General features: G+C 54.6%; 1 protein-coding gene across 1 annotated transcript in view; it reads left to right on the forward strand.

Moving 5' to 3' along the window:
• Positions 1-1,883: 1,883 nt before the first annotated feature.
• FBXL20 (F-box and leucine rich repeat protein 20) overlaps positions 1,884-22,918 on the forward strand; it is a 32,996-nt gene continuing 11,961 nt past the window's right edge. Inside the window, exons 1-2 of the mRNA XM_032711054.1 lie at positions 1,884-1,925; positions 15,716-15,777. Of these exons, the coding sequence (XP_032566945.1) occupies positions 1,884-1,925; positions 15,716-15,777 (104 nt within the window). The remainder of the gene's footprint in view (positions 1,926-15,715; positions 15,778-22,918) is intronic.

Consider the following 22,918-nt stretch of genomic DNA (forward strand, 5'->3'; position numbering starts at 1 on the left):
TGAGCACCCTCCCTTCTGACCCCCCCCCGGGACGCCCCGGCCCCCCGCCTTTTCCCCCCGACCAACACCCGGGCACGAATCACCTCCTTTTTTTCTCCCTCCTCGCTCCCCCCTCCGGGCAGCCCCTCTCCCAGTCCCGGTCCCCGGCCCTCGCCCACCTCGAGCCGGCCGCTGTCCCGGACCCAACCGCCGCCCGGATCCCTCCTCTCCTTCCCCTCGCCCCCCTCTCCCCGGATCCCCGTCCACCTCCCTTTCCCCCTCACCCTGAGGCATCCGGTCTCTTTCTCGCCATCGTCCCCTCGGACCCCCCGGGGCAGCTCCGATCCCCCCACCCGGCTCTTCCATCTCCACGGTGTGTGTGTCCTCCCTCCACCTCCCCCTTCCTTTCCCTCCCAGGACATCCCAATCCTCTCCCAACCGTGTGTCCCCTCACCCTCCTCTTCCCTTTCCCCCTCTTTGCCCCCCCCCCGTTTCTCCCCCTACCCTCCTTCCCCCTGGGGCACCTCTGTGTGTGTGTCCCTCTCCACCTCCTTTGTCCCTCCCCCCCATTCCCATTCCGTTCCTATTCCCTCCTCTTTCACCCTCCATTCCCATTCCTTCTGTCCCCCCTATTCCAATCCCTGTCCCATTCCCACTACCCTTTTCCCCCTGTCTCTTCCCATTCCCATTCTAATTCCGTTCTCATTCCCCCTCTTTCATCCCCCACTCCGTTCCCATTCCCTGCCCCTTCCATCCCATTCCCATTCGCCGTTTCCCCCATCCCATTCCTTTCCCCCCCATTCCCATTCCCACTCCCCAGTTCCCCCATTCTCCCATCCTATTCCCCCTATTCCCATCTGCTCCCATTCCCATTCGCTCCTTTCCCATTCCCCCATCCCCCATTCCTATTCCCCCAATCCCCCATTCCTATTCCCCCCATTCCATTCCCTATTCCCCCCCATCCATTCCTATTCCCCCCAACCCCATTCCCCATTCCCCATTCCCGTTCCCATTCCCATTCCCCATTCCCATTCCCTATTCCCCATTCCCATTCCCATTCCCCATTCCCCATTCCCATTCCCACCCATTCCCATTCCTATTCCCTCCCCATGCCCTATTCCTCCCCCATTTCCCATTCCCTATTCCCCCCCATTCCATTTATTCCCCCCCATTTTCCCAGTTCCCCCCCATTCCCATTCCCATTTCCCGTTCCATTCCCATTTCCCCGTTCCATTCCCATTCCCGTTCCCCATTTACCTGTTCCCATTTCCCTATTCCCCCCATTCCATTCCCCATTCCCCATTCCCCATTCCCCATTCCCCATTCCCCCCCATTCCCCATTCCCATTCCCTCTTCCCTCCCATTCCCCCTCCCATTCCCTATTCCCCTCATTCCTGCTGCCATTCCCTATTCCCCCCCATTCCCATTCCTTATTCCCCCCCATTCCCATTCCTTATTCCCCCCCCATTCCCATTCCCTATCCCCCCCCATTCCCATTCCTTATTCCCCCCCCATTCCCATTCCCTATTCCCCCCCATTCCCATTCCCTATCCCCCCCATTCCCATTCCCTATTCCCCCCCCATTCCCTATTCCCCCCCATTCCCATTCCCTATTCCCCCCATTCCCTATTCCCCCCCATTCCCTATTCCCCCCATTCCCGCTCCCCTTCCCGCTCCGTGCCGCCCCCCCGCCGCTCCCGCTCCCCTCCCCGCTCTCGGCGGCCAATGGTGGTTCCCGTTGCTGGCGGGTGCGCCGTGTTTTTGTTTTGGGTCGAAGTTGAGGCCCGAGCGGACGCGGCGGCGGCGCCGGGCCCAGGCCGGACCGCCGGGACCCCCCCGGACCCCCCCCGGGACACCCCCGGGACCCCCCCCGGCCCCTCCTCACCCCTCCTTCCCCCCCCGCCATGCGCAGGGACATGAACGGGGTCACCAAGAGCCGCTTTGAGGTGAGGCCCGACCGGCCCCGCGGGGGGAGCCCCGGCCCGGCCCGGCGAGGGGCGGGGGGGGACCGGGGAGGGGGGGTGTGAGACCCCCCCGAGCGCCCTGAGCCCCCCCGGACCCCCGCCCCGGACAGCGCGGCCCTGGGGGGGCACGGCCGGGGGGGGGCCGGGGGGCTGGTTGAAGGGGGGGGGGTCGTGTTCTGGGGGTGTGTTTGGGTGCCCAAAGGGGGGCTCAGGGCTGTGACCCTCCCGTTTGGGGGGTGTTGGTCCCCATTTCTGTGGTTTTGGGGGGCTGTGGAGGAGCTTTGTGAATCGGCCGGGGGGGCCTGTTTGAATGGGGGGGTCGTGTTCTGGGGGTGTGTTTGGGTGTATGTGGGGACTCAGGGCTGTGACCCCCCGGTTTAGGGGGTGTTGGTCCCCATTTCGGGGGCGTGGTGGTTTTGGGGGGCTGTGGAGGGGCTCTGTGAATCGGCCGGGAGAGGCTGCTTAAAGGGGGGGTGTCGTGTTCTGGGGGTGGTTTGGGTGGGGGGGGGCTCAGGGCTGTGACTCCCCCGGTTTAGGGGGTGTTGGTGTGAAACGGCCCCATTTTTGGAGAGGGGGGATGTTTATGGGGGGGCTGTTTGAATGGGGGGGGGTCCTGTTCGGGGGTGTGTTTGGGTGTATGTGGGGGCTCAGGGCTGTGAGGATGAGGTTTGCGGGGTATTGTTCCCCATTTTGGGGGAGTGGTGTTTCTGGAGGGCTGGGGGTGGCTCTGTATGAATAGGGGTGAGGGGTCGTGTCCGGGGGTGTGTTTGGGTGCCCAAAGGGGGGCTCAGGGCTGTGACCCCCCGGGGGGTGTTGGTCCCCATTTCGGGGGTGTGGTGGTTTTGGGGGGGCTGTGGAGGAGCTTTGTGAATCGGCCTGGGGGGCTGGTTGAATGGGGAGGGGGGGTCGTGTTCTGGGGGTGTGTTTGGGTGCCCAAAGGGGGGCTCAGGGCTGTGACCCCCCCGGTTTAAGGGGTGTTGGTCCCCATTTCGGGGGGTGGTGTTTTTGGGGGGCTGTGGAGGGGCTCTGTGAATCGGCCGGGGGGGCTGTTTGAATGGGGGGGGTTCGTGTTTGGGGGCTCAGGGCTGTGACCCCCCCCGGTTTGGGGGTGTTGGTGTGAAACGGCCCCATTTTGGAGAGGGGGATGTTTATTCGGGGGCCTGTTTGGATGGGGAGGGGGATCGTTTTCTGGGGTGTGTTTGGGTATGTGTGGGGTCTCAGGGCTGTGACCCCCCCGGTTTGGGGGTGTTGGTGTGAAACGGCCCCATTTTTGGAGAGGGGGATGATTGGAGGGGCCTGTTTGAATGGGGAGGGGGTGTGTGTTCTGGGGGTGTATTTGGATGCCCATGGGGGGCTCAGGGCTGTGACCCCCCCGGTTTGGGGGTGTTAGTGTGAAACGGCCCCATTTTTGGAGAGGGGGATGTTTATTCGGGGGCCTGTTTGAATGGGGGGGGGGGATCGTTTTCTGGGGGTGTGTTTGGGTGTATGTGGGGGCTCAGGGCTGTGACCCCCCGGTTTGGGGGTGTTGGTCCCCATTTCGGGGGGAGTGATGTTTCTGGGGGGCTGTGGAGTGGCTCTGTGAATAGGGCTGGGGGGTCGTGTCCAGGGGTGTGTTTGGGTGCCCAAAGGGGGGCTCAGGGCTGCGACCCCCCGGGTGTGGGGGGGTGTTGGTGTGAAACTCCTCCCCCCGCCCCGTTTTGGGGGTCTCTGTGTTCCCCTTTCTGATTTAAACTCCCTTGGGGGGCCCCTCTAAGAACGGGGCTGGGGGGGGGCTCTGGCCCAGCCCTGCAGACCGGGGGAGTCTCAGGCCTGGTCCCTCCTGCTTTTGGGGGGGTGTTGGTGTGAAACTTCTCCGCCCCCCCCGCCCAATTTTGGGGGTCCCCCACCTGTTCCAACCCCCCCGGGGAGGGGGGGCACAGCCGCTGCCAACGTGTTGCTGGCAGCGAAGTTGATGATGGAGCAGCAGGTGGGAATTGCGCCTGGAAAACACCACAGCCTTTGGAAGGGAAGGGAAGAAGGGGGGGCAGGGGGTGTCGGTGGCCCAGCGCGGCTTTTTTTGGGCAGTAGCCGGGAAAATTGATTAGAGGGAGAGAGGGGTGTGGAGGGGGGGATGGAGGGGACGGAAGGAGCGGAGGGGGAACAATGGGATCTATTGAAAAGGCCGCGGCACAAAGCGGAGCGCGGAGCCAGGGCGATTCCAGCCCGCATTGTTGTCCCAGCTGTCTTCCCGGGGGAGGAGGAGGGGACAGCGGAGGAAGGGCAGCACCAGGATTTGCTTCCCAAGCGCCGGGGAGAGGCCGTGGAGATGGAATTCCCTCCTGCCCGCTCCTCCGGACTGCCCGGCCCGCGGGGAGGGACTGAAACGCGGCAGGAAAAGAGCCTGGAACGGTAAAGATGCGGCTGTTCCCCCTCCGTGGAGAGGGACGGGATGGAGAGCCGGGGAAACGGGTGTGGGAATCCGGAGAGCGTCTGGCGTGGAATTCCGCGGGAGATCGGCCCTGGAGCTGAGAAAGGTGCAGGAAGTGCCGGGGGTGGGATGGTGATACCGCACCTGGAATTGTTTTCTTCCTCTATCAAACCCGTAGCAGGGTCTGTGTTTGGGCTGGTTTGGTTTTTTTGTTTCGGTTTTGTTTTTTTGGGTTTTTTTTTGTTGTTTTTTTGAGTGTTACAGGTTTTTTTTTTTTTTTAGTGTTACAATATTTCTGTAGCATCCAGTGCTAACTAAAAGCTTTGGAACAACCCTGGGAACTCCGGGAGAGGAGCCTGCACGTGAGCCCCGGGTTGTCCAGGGTTATTGTTTTTCTGTTCTGGGCTGTTCTTGGCTGCACAGACTTTTTTATTTATTCTTTTTTTTTTTTTTTTTTTTTTACCCCGAGAGCTTTTATTGTTCACTCCTGCAGAGTGGCTGGTTGCAGAGCAAAGAGTAAAACCAGGTTGGTAACAGGCTTTTTGGGGGGAGCATCGACCTGCTTTGCTTCCTTATCCTTCCTCCTCAGTCCTGGAGTTCCTTCCAGTTTGGGGAGAGGTTTCATCAGGGTTGTAGCAGGACATGATTAACCCAATTCATTGGGGAAAAGCAGTGGGGAAGAGCTTTGTTTGCCTTGCTTTGGGTGGGGTGGGGGTTTGGTGTTTTTGGGGTTTTTTTTGCTGGAATGTTTTCTTCTCGTGGTAAAATCGAGTTGGGAAATGAGCAAAATGCTCGGAGAGTTATCGAGGCCTAAATTAATTTTTAAGGGCTATATTTGTACAGGAAGAGTTGGTGTGTTGCAGAAAGGCTTATCTGGGGCTGCAAGGAGTGCCTTAAACATTATCCTGGTTTTTGGCTGGTTTAGTCACTGTGTTTTGCCCAGAGAAGCTGGGGCTGCCCCCGGATCCCTGGAAGTGTCCAAGGCCAGGTTGGACAGGGCTTGGAGCAACCTGGGATCATGGAAGGTGTCCCTGCCCATGGCAGGGGGGGGACTGGATGGGCTTTAAGATCCCTTCCCACCCAAAGCATTCCCTCATTCCAAATCCAAGGCATGGCTTTGATTATCTCTGCCCCACTCACCTGTATAACCTGGAAAGGATGAGTCTGGAGCTGTTTTCCTTTAAATCCATGGATTTCCAGTGAGGTTCTGCTGGTTGAAGAGCTTCCAGAACTGTGAGTGTGTCCACACCTGTAAATGGGTTTATTTTACATGAGGGGCAGGACGGGTGGAAATTCCTAAAAACCAGCTTGTAAAGGTTTTGCTTGGAAGGAAAAAGTCCTGTGGAAGCTTGAATTTCATGGGACAGGAGGACAACTGGGCAGAAATTGGGGAGAATGGAAGCTGCTGTTGAGAAATGTGGAATATTGTGAGGTCATGAAGGCAGCAGCACAGGGCTGGGGAAGAGTCCTCTCCCTCCTCATTTCCTCTGGATAGTTCCCCTGGCTGAGGAGGGGGAAACAGGGCCTTTGGAGTCTTATCTTGGGGTAAAAATAGCCTGATCTGGGGCTGTGACTAATATATTGTGTCTGATTCAGCCTTTAAATACCAAGTGAGTGGTTGAGGGGGAGGTGGGGTTGGGTTTTCACTTGGTTTATTGTCTTTTGGGAGGCCACGTAAACAGATTCCTGAGCCATTGTTGTGGGTAATTCCCAAATCCAGTCGGGATGGGGATTTAATAACCATTTCCTACCCTGGGAGTAAAATATGGTGTGGAATATGGGCTGAGCTCCTGAAATCGGGCTCGAGTGTGGGTTTCTGCTTCCAGGAAGAGTGGGAATTCTCTCCTGTAAATGGGAGAATGAGCCATGCCCGGCTCCAGGAGCACATTTGGAATTAGTCCCTTTTGCAGGAGGTGTGGCCACCACGGGGAAAAAACCACTTACTGCAGCAAAGCAAACAAAAAGGGAAAACATTACCCAGATTGACTCCTAATTCTCGTGGTGTCGGTTTAATGTGGGACATGCCCTGACACATCCCAAGCCTGGCTTATATTTGGGATTTCTCTGCTTCCTGCCCGGTGAAGTCCGGCCAGATTGCAGCAGGGGGGAGGGGAGGCACCTCCTGGAGCTTTGGGTGACTCCTGGTGCTCCTGGAGAGCTCCCAAAGGCCTGAACTTCCATCACTTCTTTAATCCCTCTTGTCCCTGCTCCCCTGCCTAGGATGGCATCAGGAGGGAGATGGAGTGTTTTAGGCTTGTTGTCATTCACTCCCTGCTCTCACAGGCTCATTATCCCAAATAAATGCCACCTTTTGGGGCGGGGAATTCTCAGAGCCCTCTGGTTTGCAGGGCTGGGTGGAGGGGGTCGGGGGTCTCTGACGTGGGCAGCTGAAAGGGGTGATCCAGCCCGTGGTCAGGAGCAGTTTTATGTGGATTTATAGAACAGATTTGTATGGAATAGTGACCTGTTTGCTGGGGGTGACCCTGGGACAAGTCCTGGACAGGCTCCAGGCCTGAAGCCCCCCCAGGCAGGATCTCAGAGTCCCCCTGAGCCAGGACTGAATCATTACAATCCCTTTTCTCCCCCCCCCCCCAGACTATGAGCTGTATGTGTAGTCTCCTCTACATCCTTAAAAACACCACCACACAAAAAGCTCCATCCTTTCCAGCTTCCTCTGGGAGCCTCCAGACCCTCCAATTAGCAGGAGCTGCTCCTGGCTCTAAACTGTGTGTTTATGGGGCAGTTTGTCCTAAAAATAAACCCCTGTGAACTCCAGGGATGCGTCTGAGGAACCAGAGTCTGGGTGAGCCTGGTCAGCCCAAGGAATGCACCAATCCAAGGGGTTCCACAGCATTTCTCTCCTGGATTCAGGATCCTCAGTGGGAGGGAATTCTGACCCTCTGTAGTTCCCAGGCCTTTTTTGGTTTTAGAGCCACGAAACGAGCTCAGCGGAGCGAAAAATGGGAAATGTCAAATGCTCCAAAATCGAGTTGCCTTCTAATAATTAATCCTGTCTGTGTGCAGAAAGCTGAATTGAATAATCCCACTGACCCTAATCCCATTTTGGAATCTGCCCCTGAAATGCTGTCCCTGTATTTCAGGGTTTTGGGTTGGTTTTTTTTTTTGGCTTTAGAGCTGATCTTTTGGGGTTGTGTCTGTTCCCTTTCCCAGGCTTCTTCCCTGCTTCCTGCTGTCCTGGGGCAGCTTTGCTGTTCCAAGGAATGAAGGTTGTGTAAACAGAGGGGCACAAACAGAGCAAGGGAAGACTTTGCACAAACTGGTGTTACATTTACCATGGAATGTCACTTTTTTTTGGGAAAGAGGAGCTTGTTGGCATCGTGCAGGAAGCCCCTGAGGTGGATAACAAACAGTTTTGTTATCAAACGATGTGGCTCATAAATAATGAGAAACACTATTAAAAATACTGATCTTTTTTTTTTTTTTTGGAGGGGGGTGTCCAGGCTGGTGGATTTTCCACACTTTTTTTTGCTCCTCCTCCTCCTTTTTTTGTGCCATCCCAAATTCCATGTAGTGCTTTTGGAACCAGGGCAGATGGATCATAAACTGTCACTGGACTGTGCTCAGAGGGGTTGTTTGAATGTTGAGACAGTGAGAGATGTAAAGCACAAATTGTGTTTCCCCCTCCACTGCTGCTCCCGTGGCTCTGCTCCCTCCTGCAGGAGAGCAGGGGGGAATCCGGGGGGATTTGGGAGCAAAAGTCCAGTTGGTTGTGCAGGAGGGATTTGACCCAGGGGCAGGGGAAGGGTTCAGCAGGAAAATGGCTTTTTGCCTCAGCTCAGAGCCAGAACTGATGTTGAGCTTTTTAATTGTTATTTTTGCCCCAAATAGGATTCTGTTCTTCCCTGTGCCAGGAGCTGTGTGTGTGGGGTGGGAAATGGGGGAAATGTGGGCCCTGGGAAACAGCGATTCCATGGGATCATGGGATGGGTTGGGTTGGAAGGGACCTTAAAACCCACCCAGTGCCACCTCCTGCCATGGGCAGGGACACCTTCCACTAGCCCAAGTTGCTCCAAGCCCTGTCCAATCTGGCCTTGGACACTTCCAGGGATCCAGGGGCAGCCACAGCTTCTCTGGGCAACCTGTGCCAGGGCCTCCCCACCCTCCCAGGGAAGAACTTCCTCACATCCCACCTAAACCTCCTGTCTTTCAGTGTGATCCACTCCTTGTCCTGCCTCCATGCTCTTGGAAACACTCCTGCCCCATCTTTCCTGCAAGTTCCCTTTATTAAGAGGCAAAACCTGAGCTTCCCAAGCCTTGGGATTCAGGCACAGGCCCTGGCACAGGTTGCCCAGAGAACTGTGGCTGCCCCTGGATCCCTGGAAGTGTCCAAGGCCAGGTTGGACAGGGCTTGGAGCAACCTGGGATAGTGGGAGATATCCCTAGGTTGGAACTGGATCATCTTTAAGGTCCCTTCCCACCCAAACCATTCCCTGATCCCACGTACGACTCCGGTGAGGGTTTTCCTGGCAGGTTCTGGGTGACCACAGAACGAGAGCCAGGGTGGTTTCCCTGGGAGCTGCTGGGCAGAGCAGCCCCTGCCAGGGGTGTTTTGGGATCCTGAGTGTCCCCAGGGACAGGCTCCAGGGGCTGGGCTGTGCCCATCTGGGATCACCACTTGTGTAACAGGGCGGGGAGTCGGAGCCACGGGCACAGCTCCCTTGTCCTGGACCCCATTATTAATTGGGGCCTGGGCACAGCACTAATTACTGTTTTCGCTGGGCTGCCTGGCTGGGAGCTTCCTTTGACTCACCCCATTGGGAAAGTCGGCCCTGGGAGGGTTTTATCCTCCCTGCTGGGGCCTGTGAGGAGGGGCCAGTCCCTGTGTGGCTGGGGTGGTGAATCCCTGGGGAATCCATCAGTTTTCCTGCCTGGCAAACTCCCCCAGTGCCCCTCGCAGCTCAGCTCAGGTGGGTTTTATTATTAAGGCACCATCACTGGGCTTCATCTCCAAATAAACATCCAGTGAATCCAACACCTCTTGCATAAGAGCTGAATAAAAACCCAGGAGTGAATAAAAACACCTTATTACCAATCATAATACTATTACCAGTAATAATAATAATATACCAGTAATAATAATATTACCAGTAATAACAACAGAGCTGCAGGTGCTGGGGAGGGGCAGAATAAAAGAAATTTGTCAAAGCAGCTTATTTGGGTCGTGATGAGCCTTGGAGAGCTGGGTAAGTCTTGGCTTTAACCTGAAAATACTGAATCATGCCTCAGTCTCTGTGTTTGCTGGGGTTTTTTAATCCATTCCAAGTGTATTTGTAGTAAAAACCACTGCCCTGCTAAAAGGAGTTTCTAGAAAGGTAAAAATAAATAGTGGTGGTGGGTGTTGTAGGCTGTGTCCTGGCAGGTCAGGAAGTCTTTGTCTTATACTCTTCTTTCTTGCTGGGGGATGTGGTTTTTATGGGCAACCATCTATATTTAAAACCTCGAGAGGCTGAGGAAGCAGCATCATTTTAAATCAGGTACCTGTGCTGGGCCATCAAACACGACCTGTGGGGTTGCTGAGGTTTTGGATGGGCGCTGGAAAAGCAGGAGCTGGAGCAGCTTTGGGAGCACAGAGGGGGTTTTTGGGTGCTCAGCCTGTGGGATCCCAGCCCTGAGCTGTCCCTGGGGATGGGGGTGGTTCATTCAGCCCCAGCCACAACTCCTGGGCACTCAAAGCTGATTATCTGGGAGCTGCTGCCTCCCTGAGCTGTGCCCAGGCTGCTCCAGATCCTGGCAGGGGCAGCTCCTCGGATGTGTGTCCCCCTCAGCTGCAGCCCAGCGGGTAACTCGGGGCTGGGGGGGCTGGAAGGGGTTGGAAGGGAGCACAGGGAGCTTCCAGGGCTGGTTTGGGGGGGTTGGTTTGGGGGGAGCTGCCTGGTGCAGGAGAATGAACCAGGTGGACAAACAGCACCCATTTGGGGTCTGGCAGCAGGTTCTGGAGGGGGGTTTGGGGTTAAATGGGGTGTGGCCACGTGGTTCTTGCATTGGAGTGGGATTTGTGGAATCAGGGGGGTTTTTGGTGTCTCACCTGCACGTCCTGGCTCTGGAGTCTCCTCCCTGAGAGCAGCGTGGGGGCCGTGTCCATCTGCCCATCCTGAGGGGTTTCCCCTCCCTGGCAGTGCCACCGTGTCCGAGGGTGTGGAATGGGAAGAGCTTTGTCACGGCCTGCGTTTCTGTGGGGCTTGCTGGGATTTGAATCATTCCTGATTCCAAAAAAATCCCCCCCAGACAGGCTCTTTATTTAACTTCGCCCCCTGTGCAGGCTGGGCTGGGGCAGCTCATCCCTCTCCCCCCCCTCCGACCAGGAATTCCAGCTTTCCCAGCCCAGCAGAGCTGAGGGAGCAGGGATGTGACTCTGTCCCTCCAGCCATTGGCCCCTGGAGCTATTTTTAGGGATATTAAGCCTGTAATCAGCCTTTTTGGCCGGGGTTTGTCCTGCTTAGTCAGGATTTTACCCGGGCAGGGTTGGGAGCAGCGGGGCAGGAGGGCAGTGGCTGCATTCCCACCCTTCCTTATCCCAGCAGAGCATCCCCCCAGCCAAGGATGGAGCCTCTCACAGCACTGCCTCTCTCCCAGCCAGCATTTCCTTGGAGACTTAATGGGGTTTAAACAAATTCCCCGTGTAACTCCGGAAATTCCCTCGGCCTGAGCGGCTCGGGGCTGTGAACAACTCCGTGCCTTGGATCCTCTGGAGAGCCTTGGATTTCACTGGCACTTCAGTGACTGATCTCTGCAGTGTGAGTCTTCTTTGCCTCCAGGAAGGCAGCTCAGCCTGCTCCAGCTGCTGCTTCCCGAAATCCAGTGCTGGGAAGGGAATCCTGTCTCGGTTGTTTGAGCCCTGGAACAGTGGTTGGTTTTTTTTTTCCCCAAAACAGCAGAACTGGAGGCAAGATGTCAGTTCATATGGACAGTGTTTGTAAGAAGTCGTTTCAAAGCTTCACTAAGAGCTTTTCCAAGGGAAATACTGAGCGAATTCCATATTTTTCCTGTTGTTCCGTGGTTTGTGCTCAGCTTTTTTTTACTGTTGGTGCTGTGAGTGAGGTTTGCTCTGTCTTGCCTTGTCTCAGTGGCGCTGGGCTTGTTCATCTCCATGTGGACCATAACAGATAAAACTGATATAAATTCTACCAGGAATGCTGGAATTCTGGCTGGGAGCCAGCAGCTGTTTAGCTGGAAAAAACCTCCCAGTGCATCTCCAGCTCCTCGGGGTTTAAACTCGGAGTGAATTCCCACAGATGTTCCATTGCTTTTAGAGCTCTGAAGGTTCATCTCCAAAGTGTGTCTGACACAGCCTGGGTGGCAGGTAAACCCCGGAATATTCCAGCTGTGTCTGTGATCCCTGATTTCTGCGGGCAGCAGTTGATTCCCACCTTTCCCAGCTCCAAACCAGTTTCCAGAGAGCGCGTTATTTGCTCTCTAATAATTAGTAATTGCAGCCTGTCCTCTGGCTGGCTTTGAATTGCTTCATTTCCTGTGGCTGGGTGCAGCTGAGGAGGGTCTGCCCAGCATTTTCCTCGGGGATCAGGGGCCGTGGAATCCTGGAATATCCCCAGTTGGAAGGGATCCCCACGAGGACAGGGAGCTTTAGGCCTCAGAGCAGCTCCAGCTTCATCCTCAGCACGTGGTTACCTGGTTCTTTGGGGTCTGTAAGAAGTTTGTCGTGCACTGTTGCACTCAAGTTGGGGTGTTTTAAAATGAGAATATTTGCTGATGTCCCAGGGGTTGTGGTTTTAAATTCTGCATTGTTTGTTTGGCTCGACCTTTAATAATCCAGAGGAATGAATAGAGAATGTGTTTGGGGAAGGCCTGTGGCTTTCCTTCCCCCCCTGCCCACCTCTGTGGGTGTCTCTGCAGGTGGTTGGGTGGGTTTTGTCCTGAAAATGGGTGTCACTGTCTCCCCTTCCCTCTCTGTGTCTCCCTGGGCTGTGCCAGTGTGTGTTGGGCTCTCAAGGTGCCAAATCCGTGTTGTTTTCCTTTGAATGAACATCCAGGTGGGTCATTTTATGTCTCAGTGCCACAGCCAACCCCAGTGCCTGCTCTAACCTTGCAGCCACTAATTCCCTGAAGCTCTGGATAAGCCTCATCCCTTTTTCTCCACCGAGCTTTGAATTTGCTGCTCTGGGAGAGAAGTGCTGGAGTTCAGAGCCCGTGTCCCGCTGTCCCTGTGTGGGCTTTGGCTCCAGGGCTGCTGCAGCCCAGCAGGAGCTGCACTGACAGGACCAGGGCAATGGTTTTAGGATGCCAGAGGGCAGGGTTGGGTGGGATACCTGGCAGAAATTCCTCCCTATGAGGGTGGGGAGGCCCTGGCACAGGTTGCCCAGAGAAGCTGTGGCTGCCCCTGGATCCCTGGAAGTGTCCAAGGCCAGCTTGGAGCAACCTGGGACAGTGGAAGGTGTCCCTGCCCATGGCAGGGGGTGGGACTGGATTATCTTTAAAGCCCTTCCAAGCCATTCCATGATTCCCTGAGCCAGACCTGCAGGAGAGAGCCAAGCCTCCATAATCCCCCTGCCTTTCAGGGCCTGGCCCGTGGCGGTGCCAGGCCCAGTGAGGGGTGCAGGGATGGCACAGTGCTCTGGATTTAGCTCAGCTGTGCCGAGGTGCCTCCCTCAGCCCTGGCAGCAGAGGCTGTTCCTGTTTCCCATCCCCCTGGAATGGCAGCTGGGACACAGCTGGGGGCGGTTCCTGTGCAGGGACAGGAGTCACCCGATGTCACCTGGGCGGTGTCACCACTGACCCACTTCGGGTGGCTCTGCCCTGTAATGAAGGGCTGACACAGCCAGGCCTGAGCAGCAGCTCCGTGTCTTCCCTGGGAGCAGGGAAAGGTGGGAATTAGCCCCAGGGGGAGCACGTAGGGACTGCTGTGGGAGCAGAGCCAAATTTTAGTGTTCTGGGTTGTTACAGCACAGGGACTGTCACACCTTGTGCTGGGTGAGAGGCTGTGACAGCTCTGCCTTCTGGTCCCTGCTGTACATCCTCATAAACCTGCTTGGTTTATGGAATCCCAGACTGCCTTGGGTTGGAAGGACTTTAAACCCCTCCAGTCCCACCCCCTGCCATGGGCAGGGACACCTTCCACTATCCCAGGTTGCTCCAAGCTGGCCTTGGACACTTCCAGGGATGGGGCAGCCACAGCTTCTCTGGGAATTCCCATTCCAGCCCAGGAAGAATTCCTTCCCAATGTCCAGTTTGACTTCACACACCAGCAAACCTGGCCCTGGGTGGCACATTCTGTGTTTCAGACATGCTGCTGTATCTACATCCAAGCAAAACAACGTTTTTCTGTGTCCGACCAAACAAATTCATTCCACTGGACACCACCTGGAATTAGGGATGATGAAAGAGATGTTAGGGAAAGCAAACTTAGGGCTCTGGGGTTTTCATCCCTAGAAACATTTGGAAAGCCTGGAAGTCCAGAACAGCCTCTTCCATTTTTTTTTTTTCAGAGCAGTTTTATTTTTGTGAGGACTTGCCAGAGAGTCACCATGTCCACTGATATATTTAGCTGTACGTGCTACCATGACTTAGCAAAATCCCAGTTCCAGCCTGTTTTCACCCAGCCTCTGCCATCTGAGCCCCCAGGCTCTGAGAAAATAGGTCTGGTGATGCCTCTGGCACTTCCCAGCCTCCCAGGAGAGCAGCAATTCCAGAGGTTCTCCCGTGGAGCACATCCTGCCTGCCCACCAACACCCCCCCCGTCAGGTTTTAAGTCCAAGGACTATTTTTAGCCAGACAAAAAAGAAAAACAAACATTCCTTTAGATTAGTGCTGGTCAAAGGGAAACTCCTGCAGAAGGGACTGTGAGGCTGGGATTTGTGCTGGGATCCAGGTGGGATTTTCCTGCTGAGGGGTTTGATGGGCAGCAGTGGAGTTCCCTGGGAGGAGGGAAGGGAGGCTGTGGCTGCTTTGGAATCTCTGTTTTAATCTGTTCTCTCCTGCTCTGGATCCTTTTTGGGAGTCTCCTCCTGCTCTGATTTGCTCCTTTAACTTCTCCTACCCCTTTTTTTTTAGGGAGGAGGGTGCTGGCCTGGACAGTGGTGGGAAAGGGGATGGATCTGTTGGTGTAACTGTGGGGAAGAGAATAATTCCTCTGCCTTTCTCCTTCACTGGAGCTCTCTGTGGTTTCCTGGATTTCCCAGCTGATCCCATCCCAGGGCAGGCACGTGCTGCTTTCCCAGCCTTGGGAATGTCTGTCCCTCCTGCTGTGGCACTCCAGGGTCACCTGCCAGGAGCTGGGTGGTGCTGGTGACTCCGGGAGATGCCCCTGTGCCCCTGTCTCGAGGGAACTGCCCTCCCGGAGCTCTGGGAGCTGGGAATGGCACAACTCCACCCTTAATTAGCAGCAAATTGCCTGTCTGGTTCCTGTTCAGGACCTGCCAACTTGTGATGTCTCTGGTGGGAGGTGATAAAAGTGTCTGGGGGGGGGGGAGACAACACTTGTGCTGGGTGAGATTTTTGGGAAGGAACGTGGGAGAGTTCGTGTCCTGCTCCGGCATCTTGGGATGATTCAAAGGCAGGCTGTGGTTTGGGAACACAGCTTTTGGGCCTGGCTCCAAAAGCCTTGGGTTTGGTGTTCTCTGGTGCCCATGGTGTTATCCAGTTCCCAGTTTTTAATCACTGGTGGGAGCTTTTAAAAGGCAGCACGTTGGATTTTCCCGTTGGATTTCAAGCTGAGATACCAAAAGCTGGTGCTTTGGGGGTGATGGGATTGGATCCATGCTCAGGGACAGGATGTTACGAAGGGGATGGATCCACCTTCAGGTACAGGGTATTTATGAGGTGATGGCATTGGATCCATGCTCAGGAGCAGGATATTTGGAAGGTGATGGATCCCTGCTCAGGGACAGGATGTTGGTAGGTGATGGGATTATCCTGCTCAGGGATGGGATATTTGGGAGGTCATGGCATTGGATCCTGCTCAGGATAGGATATTTGGAAGGTGATGGGGTTGGATCCATGCTCAGGGATGGGATATTGGGAGGTCATGGCATTGGATCCCTGCTCAGGGACAGGATTTGGAAGGTGATGGGGTGGATCCCTGCTCAGGGACAGGATATTTGGAAGGTGATGGCATTGGATCTCTGCTCAGGGACAGGATATCTGGAAGGTGGTGGGGTTGGATCCCTGCTCAGGGACAGGATGTTTGGAAGGTGATGGGGTTGGATCCCGCTCTGGGAAGGTGATAGATTGGATCCACGTTCAGGCACAGTTTGAAAGCTGGAGCACAAAATTTACCTGTTAAGAACTTACTGGACCAGATGTCTGGAAACAGCCTTGTTAACCAGCCACTTTCTTCCCTGGGCTTTTCCTGGAAGTGTGGCTGACCTGTGGGACCTGTGTTTGCTTGCAGATGTTCTCAAACAACGATGAGGCCGTGATCAACAAAAAACTGCCCAAGGAGCTGCTGCTGCGGTGAGTCCCTGCCCCTGGGGGTGGGATTTGGGGCTTTGCTGCTTGACTTGGACTGGGTCACTCCCCAAAAACCAGCACAAGGTCCAAGGTCTGCGTCAGCAGCAGTTTTGTGCTGAGTGTGATCAAGTTTGGGGGTTAAAATGCTGAATTAATTCGCTCCTTGGCTGTTTTACAGGTGGAGGGACTGTAGGACTGAACAAGTCCTTAGTGAGGAGTGGTGAGCGTGGGCTGGTTGCACTCCAGTGGGCTTTGTCCTGCTCTTGCTCAGCAGGAGCCAGATGTTCAGCAGCTGGCAGGATGGTCCTGTTGGGAAAAGATCCACCAGATCAGGCTTTGTGGATTGTTAAGGTTGGAAAGACTTTAGAATCACCCCTGTAGGATGCTCTGGCCCCGTGTGGCCCCTGGGAAGCAGGAGGGGGGTGAGGGGGTGATTGTCCCTCAGTTGGATTTGGGTTATCAGTGCCTTGAGCTCAGATGTTGGGCTGGAAACGGGGAAGGCAAAGGCAGGAGGGAGCTGAAAATATTAACACCAGTAAAGTTATTATTAACACCTGCAGTTCTCACACTGCAGGAAGCTGGGGGTCTGTCAACACTCCGTGGCTGTAAAGTCTGGGGAGAGGAGTGTGAGACAGGAACTGCTGCTGGATCACTGCTGGGATGGAGGGAACAGGGAAAAGGCCTCACTATGTTTTGTTTTCACTGCTCTGCCACTCTGGAGTGTTATATCCAGCCTGATCCAGGTTCTCTTATCCCGGTGTTCCTCACCCAGTGTGTGGCTGGTGGAGCCCTCCCTGCTGACAGTGTTTGGGTTTGGAGCCTTGGGACACAGGGAAGGGACTGTCCAACAGAAAAAGGGGGATTTGGAGAGTGATAAAAAAAATTGTCCTTCTGGGTTTTTCTGAGAGTGGATTGTTCTTGTGGTGGGAGCAGATATGACAAAGCCAGGATTTGTCCTGGTGGGGAGGTGACAAGGCACAGGCGGGTCAGGGACAGGTTGGGAAGAGCCTGGATGTGTGAGGCAGGGAATGTGGGGAATCTGGCAGGGAGGAAGAGGCCAGGGATGGAATTTAATGGAGATTTCACATGGATTTCAGGGGAAGGACAGGTGTGTGTCCACAGGTCCAAGGAGCAGGGCCTGGGTGAGGTTTCTGGGAGGTGGAAGTGGAATGATCCGAGTGGGACCAAGGGTTGAGGTTTGGCTCATTGCGTGTGTGGAGGGACATTCACCCCCAGGGGGTCACCTGCTGGCTCTCAGCTGGCAGGAGGCAAAGCTCTGTCAGAGTTCCTGCCCTCTGGAAATGCAGGACAAACGTCCCCAATCCAGATGGGGCTGAGCAGGGGACAGGGAAAGGGGTGATGCCCCAGAGCACTGTCCCCTCCCACACCCCAGCCCCACAGAACCCCTGTACCTTTGGGGTGGCAGAGGCTGCTGCTCTCCCCTTTCACATCCTCCTGCTCTTTATTTTGCTCAAGTGCAGCTTCCACTCCTCAGCCACACACGGGAGACACGGAGCCCATCTGAGATGGGGCAGGGAACAGGCCCTTCCCCAGCAGCACTGCCCAGACACACCAGCCTTTGTCCTGCAGACACTGACACCCATTTACAGGAGATTCCTGCAGGGAAACCCATCCAAGTTTCCCTTTCAAAGGCCGCACTGTCAATCCACATCATAATTTTCGCAGTCTGTTGACAGTGAATGCCAGCTCTCCAAACCATCACTTATGAACTCGAAACGTTTATCAACTGCTGGTTTCTCCCTGGTTCCCCCCTGATCCTGGATTTGCTGGGCTGGGATGGCCAGTGACACCCAGGCACGACAGGCACAAAATTCCCACAGGGAATTCTCACAGGAGCGTGAGAACTCTGATGTCCTGCTGGAATTCCCTGTGTGGTGCAGGACCTTCCCTCCCTTTTACCACAAATCCTTCTCCAGTTGTCTGGCAGTGTTTGTGGAATCATGGAGTGGTTTGGGTTGGGAGGAACCTTAAAGCCCATCCAGTGCCACCCCCTCCTGTGGGCAGGGACACCTCCCACTATCCCAGGTTGCTCCAAGCTGGCCTTGGACACTTCCAGGGATGGGGCAGCCACAGCCTCAGCAGACAATCCCAAATCCATGTCCTGGCACTGCTGTTCCTGCTGCAGCTTTGTCTCCTGCCAGCTGAGAGCCAGGAGGTGACACCTTTGGAGGTGTCACCCTCCCATGCACAGAAATGAGCCAAAGCACCAAAACCAGCATTCCCTGCACTGCCCTCATTCCTTGGCTGCTCCAGCTCCTCTTTGGGCAGTTTGGTGTCTCCAGAGGGTGAATCCATGCTCCCTGTCAGCTCCAGCTGTGATACTGTCCCCAGAAGGGCATCTCATCCCTGTTTCCCTGTGCTGCCATTCCCACTGCCCCAGGAAAGGTGCTTTTATTCCGTGAGGTCTGGGAGCCAAACCCCAAACCCCAGCCCGGATTTTCCGTGGCCTCTGGAGAAGGTTTCACTCCTGGGGTGATGTGGGGCTGTTAAACCACCCCCACCTTGGCAGGAGCAGGGAGCAGGCAGCGGGAATTGGGCTTTTCCTGGCTGGTTCATGGGCAGGTCAAGCAGTTTGCAGCTGTCTCCTGGCCTAAGCAGCTTTGATCCGTGCTCTGCCTGCTCCCCCTTCCCAGCACACCCCCAGCACTGCCTCTGCCATCCAGCATTCCAGCCCACCCTGGTTTATCCCTGGGGAGCTGGAGTTCTTGGGAGCTGATGAGGAGGTGGGAGCAGAGCCGTGGTTTCTCTCCCCCTGCCCAGCCCATGGGAGCAGAATCCACCTGGAATGGTGACTCACTGGCAGGAGCTGCTGTGGATAATTTTAGAAGGCTGAAGGTCTAAGCTGGCTCACCTCAGAGCCCTCAGCATCCAGGGATTTCAGCAGGGGCCTGACCCTAATCCAGTTAGGGACAGTGGGAAAGTGAGGAGTCCTAGAGACCCTGAGTGGATTAAGAGGGTGAAACCTGAAAATTGCTCTAAGTGGGTGTGTTTCACCCAAACTGGCCAGGGCTGAGCTGTTCAGCTGCACGGGGGGAGTTACTTTGCAGTGAAACAGTTTAATCCGCTGCAATTCCAGCCTTAATTCCTGTTGGGAAAGCTCAGCCTGCCTTCAGCTGTGGTCACTGCTCGGTGATAAAGTTGATTTTGTGGATTATTTCCTCGCTGTCAACTCTGAAGGGAGAAAAGACCAATGTAAAAGAGTTGGGAGCAGAACAGGAATCCTTCCTGGATGGAAAAATAAATATCCCAGCTCGGTGCCTTTGGGTCTGTTAAGGCAAAATTGGGAAAAATTATCCAAGTAGTGCTTTTCTGGGCACCCTGTGCCAGTGTCCCACCACCCTCACAGGGAGGGATTCTTCCCAATATCCACCTAAACCTGACTTTCACTTGGAAGCCATTCCTGCCTCCACACATTCCCCTTGTCCTGCCGCTCCAGGCCCCTGTAAATGGTCTCTCTCCGTGTTTCCTGTGGCTCCTTCAGGTGCTGGAAGGCCACAATTAGGTCACCCTGGAGCCTTCCCTTCTCCAGGCTGAGCAATCCCAGCTCTCCCAGCCTTTCCCCACCGCTCCATCCCTCTAATCACCGGGGTGACACCCGGGACTAATCCGGGCACCGAAACCGGGCCCGTCACTTGCTTTGATCCCTGGGCTGGGAATGGTGGCACTGCCCAACTCCTGGGAGCTGTTGCTGGAGGTGCTGGTGCCTTGGACTCTCCCAGGTGGAGTCAGAGCCAGCCATCCCAGGATCCCAGGGTGTGCTCCGTGGGCTGGCCAAACCTGGGGCTCCATGTGGGGCCACGACCCCGAGTTTCCTCTCCGGAGCTGCTCCAAGCTTTGAGGTTCCCATTTCCCTTTGGTTTGGGAGCTGCTGCATTTCCCTTTGGTTTGGGAGCTGCTGCATTTCCCTTTGGTTTGGGAGCTGCTGCATTTCCCTTTGGTTTGGGAGCTGCTGCATTTCCCTTTGGTTTGGGAGCTGCTGTTTCCCTTTGGTTTGGGAGCTGCTGCCTCTGCACTTCTTTTCAGCTGAATCACAAAGGAGTTTTGCTGCCCCAGGCTTTCCCCCCACACACCTTTGTTTTCCACTGTGTTAAACCAATAAGGTGTCTCTCATTTCTCTTCCAGAATTTTCCTTCCTGGATGTGGTCACTCTGTGTCGCTGTGCTCAAGTTTCCAGGGTAAGAACCTTCCTCCTCTTCCTGGGGGTTTTAGCAGGGGGTTGGATTTGGGGAGGCAAAGTCTTGCTCCAGCCCTTCCCAGTCACACGGGGGTTGTACCAGGGACCTTTGTGCCACTGAACTGTTATTTGGTGTCCCCTGTTAACGCTGGAAAATTCCCAGTGAAGGGGACTCCAGCCTGGAATAGCATTTTCCAGTGTCCCAGGTATGAAGGGGGTTGACTTTTTCCCAAACCTTCCCCTCAGCCTGGGTTTGTTCAGGGAGCCCAGGGCTGCTGGAAACCCCAAAGCTGGGAGTCTGAAACGGTTTGGGTGGAAATACAGGAATTCTGATTCACAGGGGGTGCTGCAGAGCCAGTGGAAGTTTATTTCCTCCCTGGATGTAGTTGGAGTAAGCATGGAAAAAAAAAAAAAAGAGTGGTTTGTTTGGGGTGGTTTCTGTCCTTTGTGGGCTTCAGCTGGTGAAATCCAGCTTGGAATATTCACTTGGGAAAGGTCTTCCAACTGCAGGTCAAATTATCTGGAGCTTCCAGGTTCATTCTGGGAACAGCCAGAGGAGGCACTGCCACAGGAAGGGTAGGATGTCCATCCAGGGAAGGTGTTGGAGTGGAGTGTTCACTGTCCTGGCTGGGTCACCCCTGCACAAAATGCTCGTGCTGGCTCAGTGCATCAGTCCAGCACGTTGGAGTCAAAAAAATTATGCTTAAACATTTATTTACATTATTAAAACTGGCCCTGTGTGGGGCCTGGGCATGGCATCCCACCTGGATAACACAGGTCTGGGGAGGGAAAGACCTTCCAGGTGAAATCCGTGGCTCCAGCAGGACAGTCCCGGCTGGAACGGGATCCTGCCAATGTCAAGGTGCCCTCCTGGACTGCCCCTTGCTCCTGTTTGCACAGGGAACAGCATCACTCATCCCCTGGCACAGCACATGAAGTACCTGCAGGAGGTGCAGGGAGGCTCTGGAACGTTCCCTGCCCATGGAATTGTGCAGCCACCGGTGCACTTCCCACCGGAGCCGTCGCTTTTCCCTGGGACCTCAAAACAAATGTCAGCAATTCAAACCACAAAGAAAATCAGTTAATGCCCAGTTCTGCCCCCCTGCTCTGACTGCACTAATTGTTGCCCAAGAGCTGGTGTTTTGGGCTGGGAGATGAGCTCAGGGCATGTGAGGGATGGGATGGAAAATCCACCTGTACTTATCCCTGATTTCCCAACGCTGAGCTCCTGGTTATTACCAGATCTGGTTGTTTACTTTGATTGGGTAATTAAAACTTTACACACAGCTCCGTGCTGATTCACTGAGGGCAGAATCACCAGCCCTGGGCTCCTGCCCCTCCTTTTTGGAGCAGGAACCACGTGAGATTCGGGGGGTTTGGACCAAAACTAAAGCCCCTTGTGAGCGTTGAGGGTCCCCTGGGGGGGACTCACCTTAATTCAGCCAGGAATGTGAAGATGCCCACAGGTCCTCCCACCCTGGGGGCACCAATTCCCTGCCTGGGGGACCTGGAATTCCAAGTTATTCCCTGGGGGGGGGTCCCAGCAAGTGCTTCTGGTTCCTACCCAGTTCTCCGTGTTGGAATTCCCCCGTTGGCTTTTCCACCTGGGACGCTGAGAATGTTGTTCCTCCAAGGAACAAAACTGGGATTAGATCCCCCACTGACCTTTTATTTTTTTATATCATATTAACCACACATTTACATTTTTTCCCCTGATAAAGGCATGGAATGTTCTGGCCCTGGATGGCAGTAACTGGCAGCGAATTGACCTGTTTGATTTCCAGAGGGACATTGAGGTATCATTAAGTGACATACAAACCCATTTTTTTTTTTTCCCCTTGTTAAACTGTAATTACAGCCTAGAGTGGATTCATACTCCCAGAGTAACCCTTTTTTACCTTCCCTGGAGATAGAGATCATTAATTTCAGCTCTTCAGCTTCGAGGAGCCTTTTAAAGTCTTGGCAACCCATTCAGCTTTTGAAAATGGACAGAATTATGTCTGCATCAAGCCTTGAAGGGGGCTAATGGAAGGAAAGTGGTTTTGCCTGTTCTGAAAACAGAAATTAGTAGAAAAAGAGCATTTTGGGGGAAAACTGCTGCTTGTGTAGAGCAGAACTGAGGCTGTTTCTCCTTCCTCCCAGTCAGCGCAGCACTGATGAGACCATGAAGGCTGAATGTCTGTGGAATTCCCTGTCCATCTTTAATACCAAAAATTGAAATTGCAGTGAAGATGATTTGGGGGGACGAGGTCAGAAGTTGTCCCTAAAAAGGTGCAGCTTTGGAGCTGCCTTGTTCTTGGATCTGTGGATGTGGGCTCTGCACTCACGGGATGGTCTTAAAATGGAAAGTGCCTTGAGCAGGAAAAGGGAGGAGGAAAAAAAACCCCTCAGAATGTTTTATCCTGTTTAAAAAAAAAAAATCCTGAAAAAACCCAACCCCTTTTAAAAGAAAATGCTGGGATTTGTTGTTCTCACCTCCAGAACCTGCTGGGCTGCCTGGTGTGCTCAGGCTTTGCTTGGAGGGAGTTAAATCCAGCAGTTGGTGTAAATTATTGATACAGACGTGTTTGGATCCCCATAATCCGAGCAGGATCCACAGGCTTGCCAGAGGAATTGCAAAATCTGGGAGTAGTGTTGCAGCTTCTCCAGGCTTTTTACAGGGATGTGGAGCTCGTGGAGCTGCTCCTGTGGCCCAAAACTCACTTGGAGATCTCAGTGTCCCTCTTTGGTTGTGGGATTATGTTGTGTTGAGCCTGATCCTTGGTTTGGGGGCTTTTGGGGAGTGGAGAAGAGATTCCAGAGGAGCATCTTCATCTTCTGTTGCTCTTAAATGCCAGTTAGTGCAGGGAGAGCCAAGGGATGCTCTGGTTTGTGATGAACAACCAAAGCACAGGGGAGGTTCTGAGTTGCTGAGCACTGCTCAGATATTCTCCAGGGTTTGCCTTTCAT

The sequence above is a fragment of the Chiroxiphia lanceolata genome, chromosome 26, assembly GCF_009829145.1.
Source record: "Chiroxiphia lanceolata isolate bChiLan1 chromosome 26, bChiLan1.pri, whole genome shotgun sequence".
Classification (NCBI taxonomy): Eukaryota; Metazoa; Chordata; class Aves; order Passeriformes; family Pipridae; genus Chiroxiphia; species Chiroxiphia lanceolata.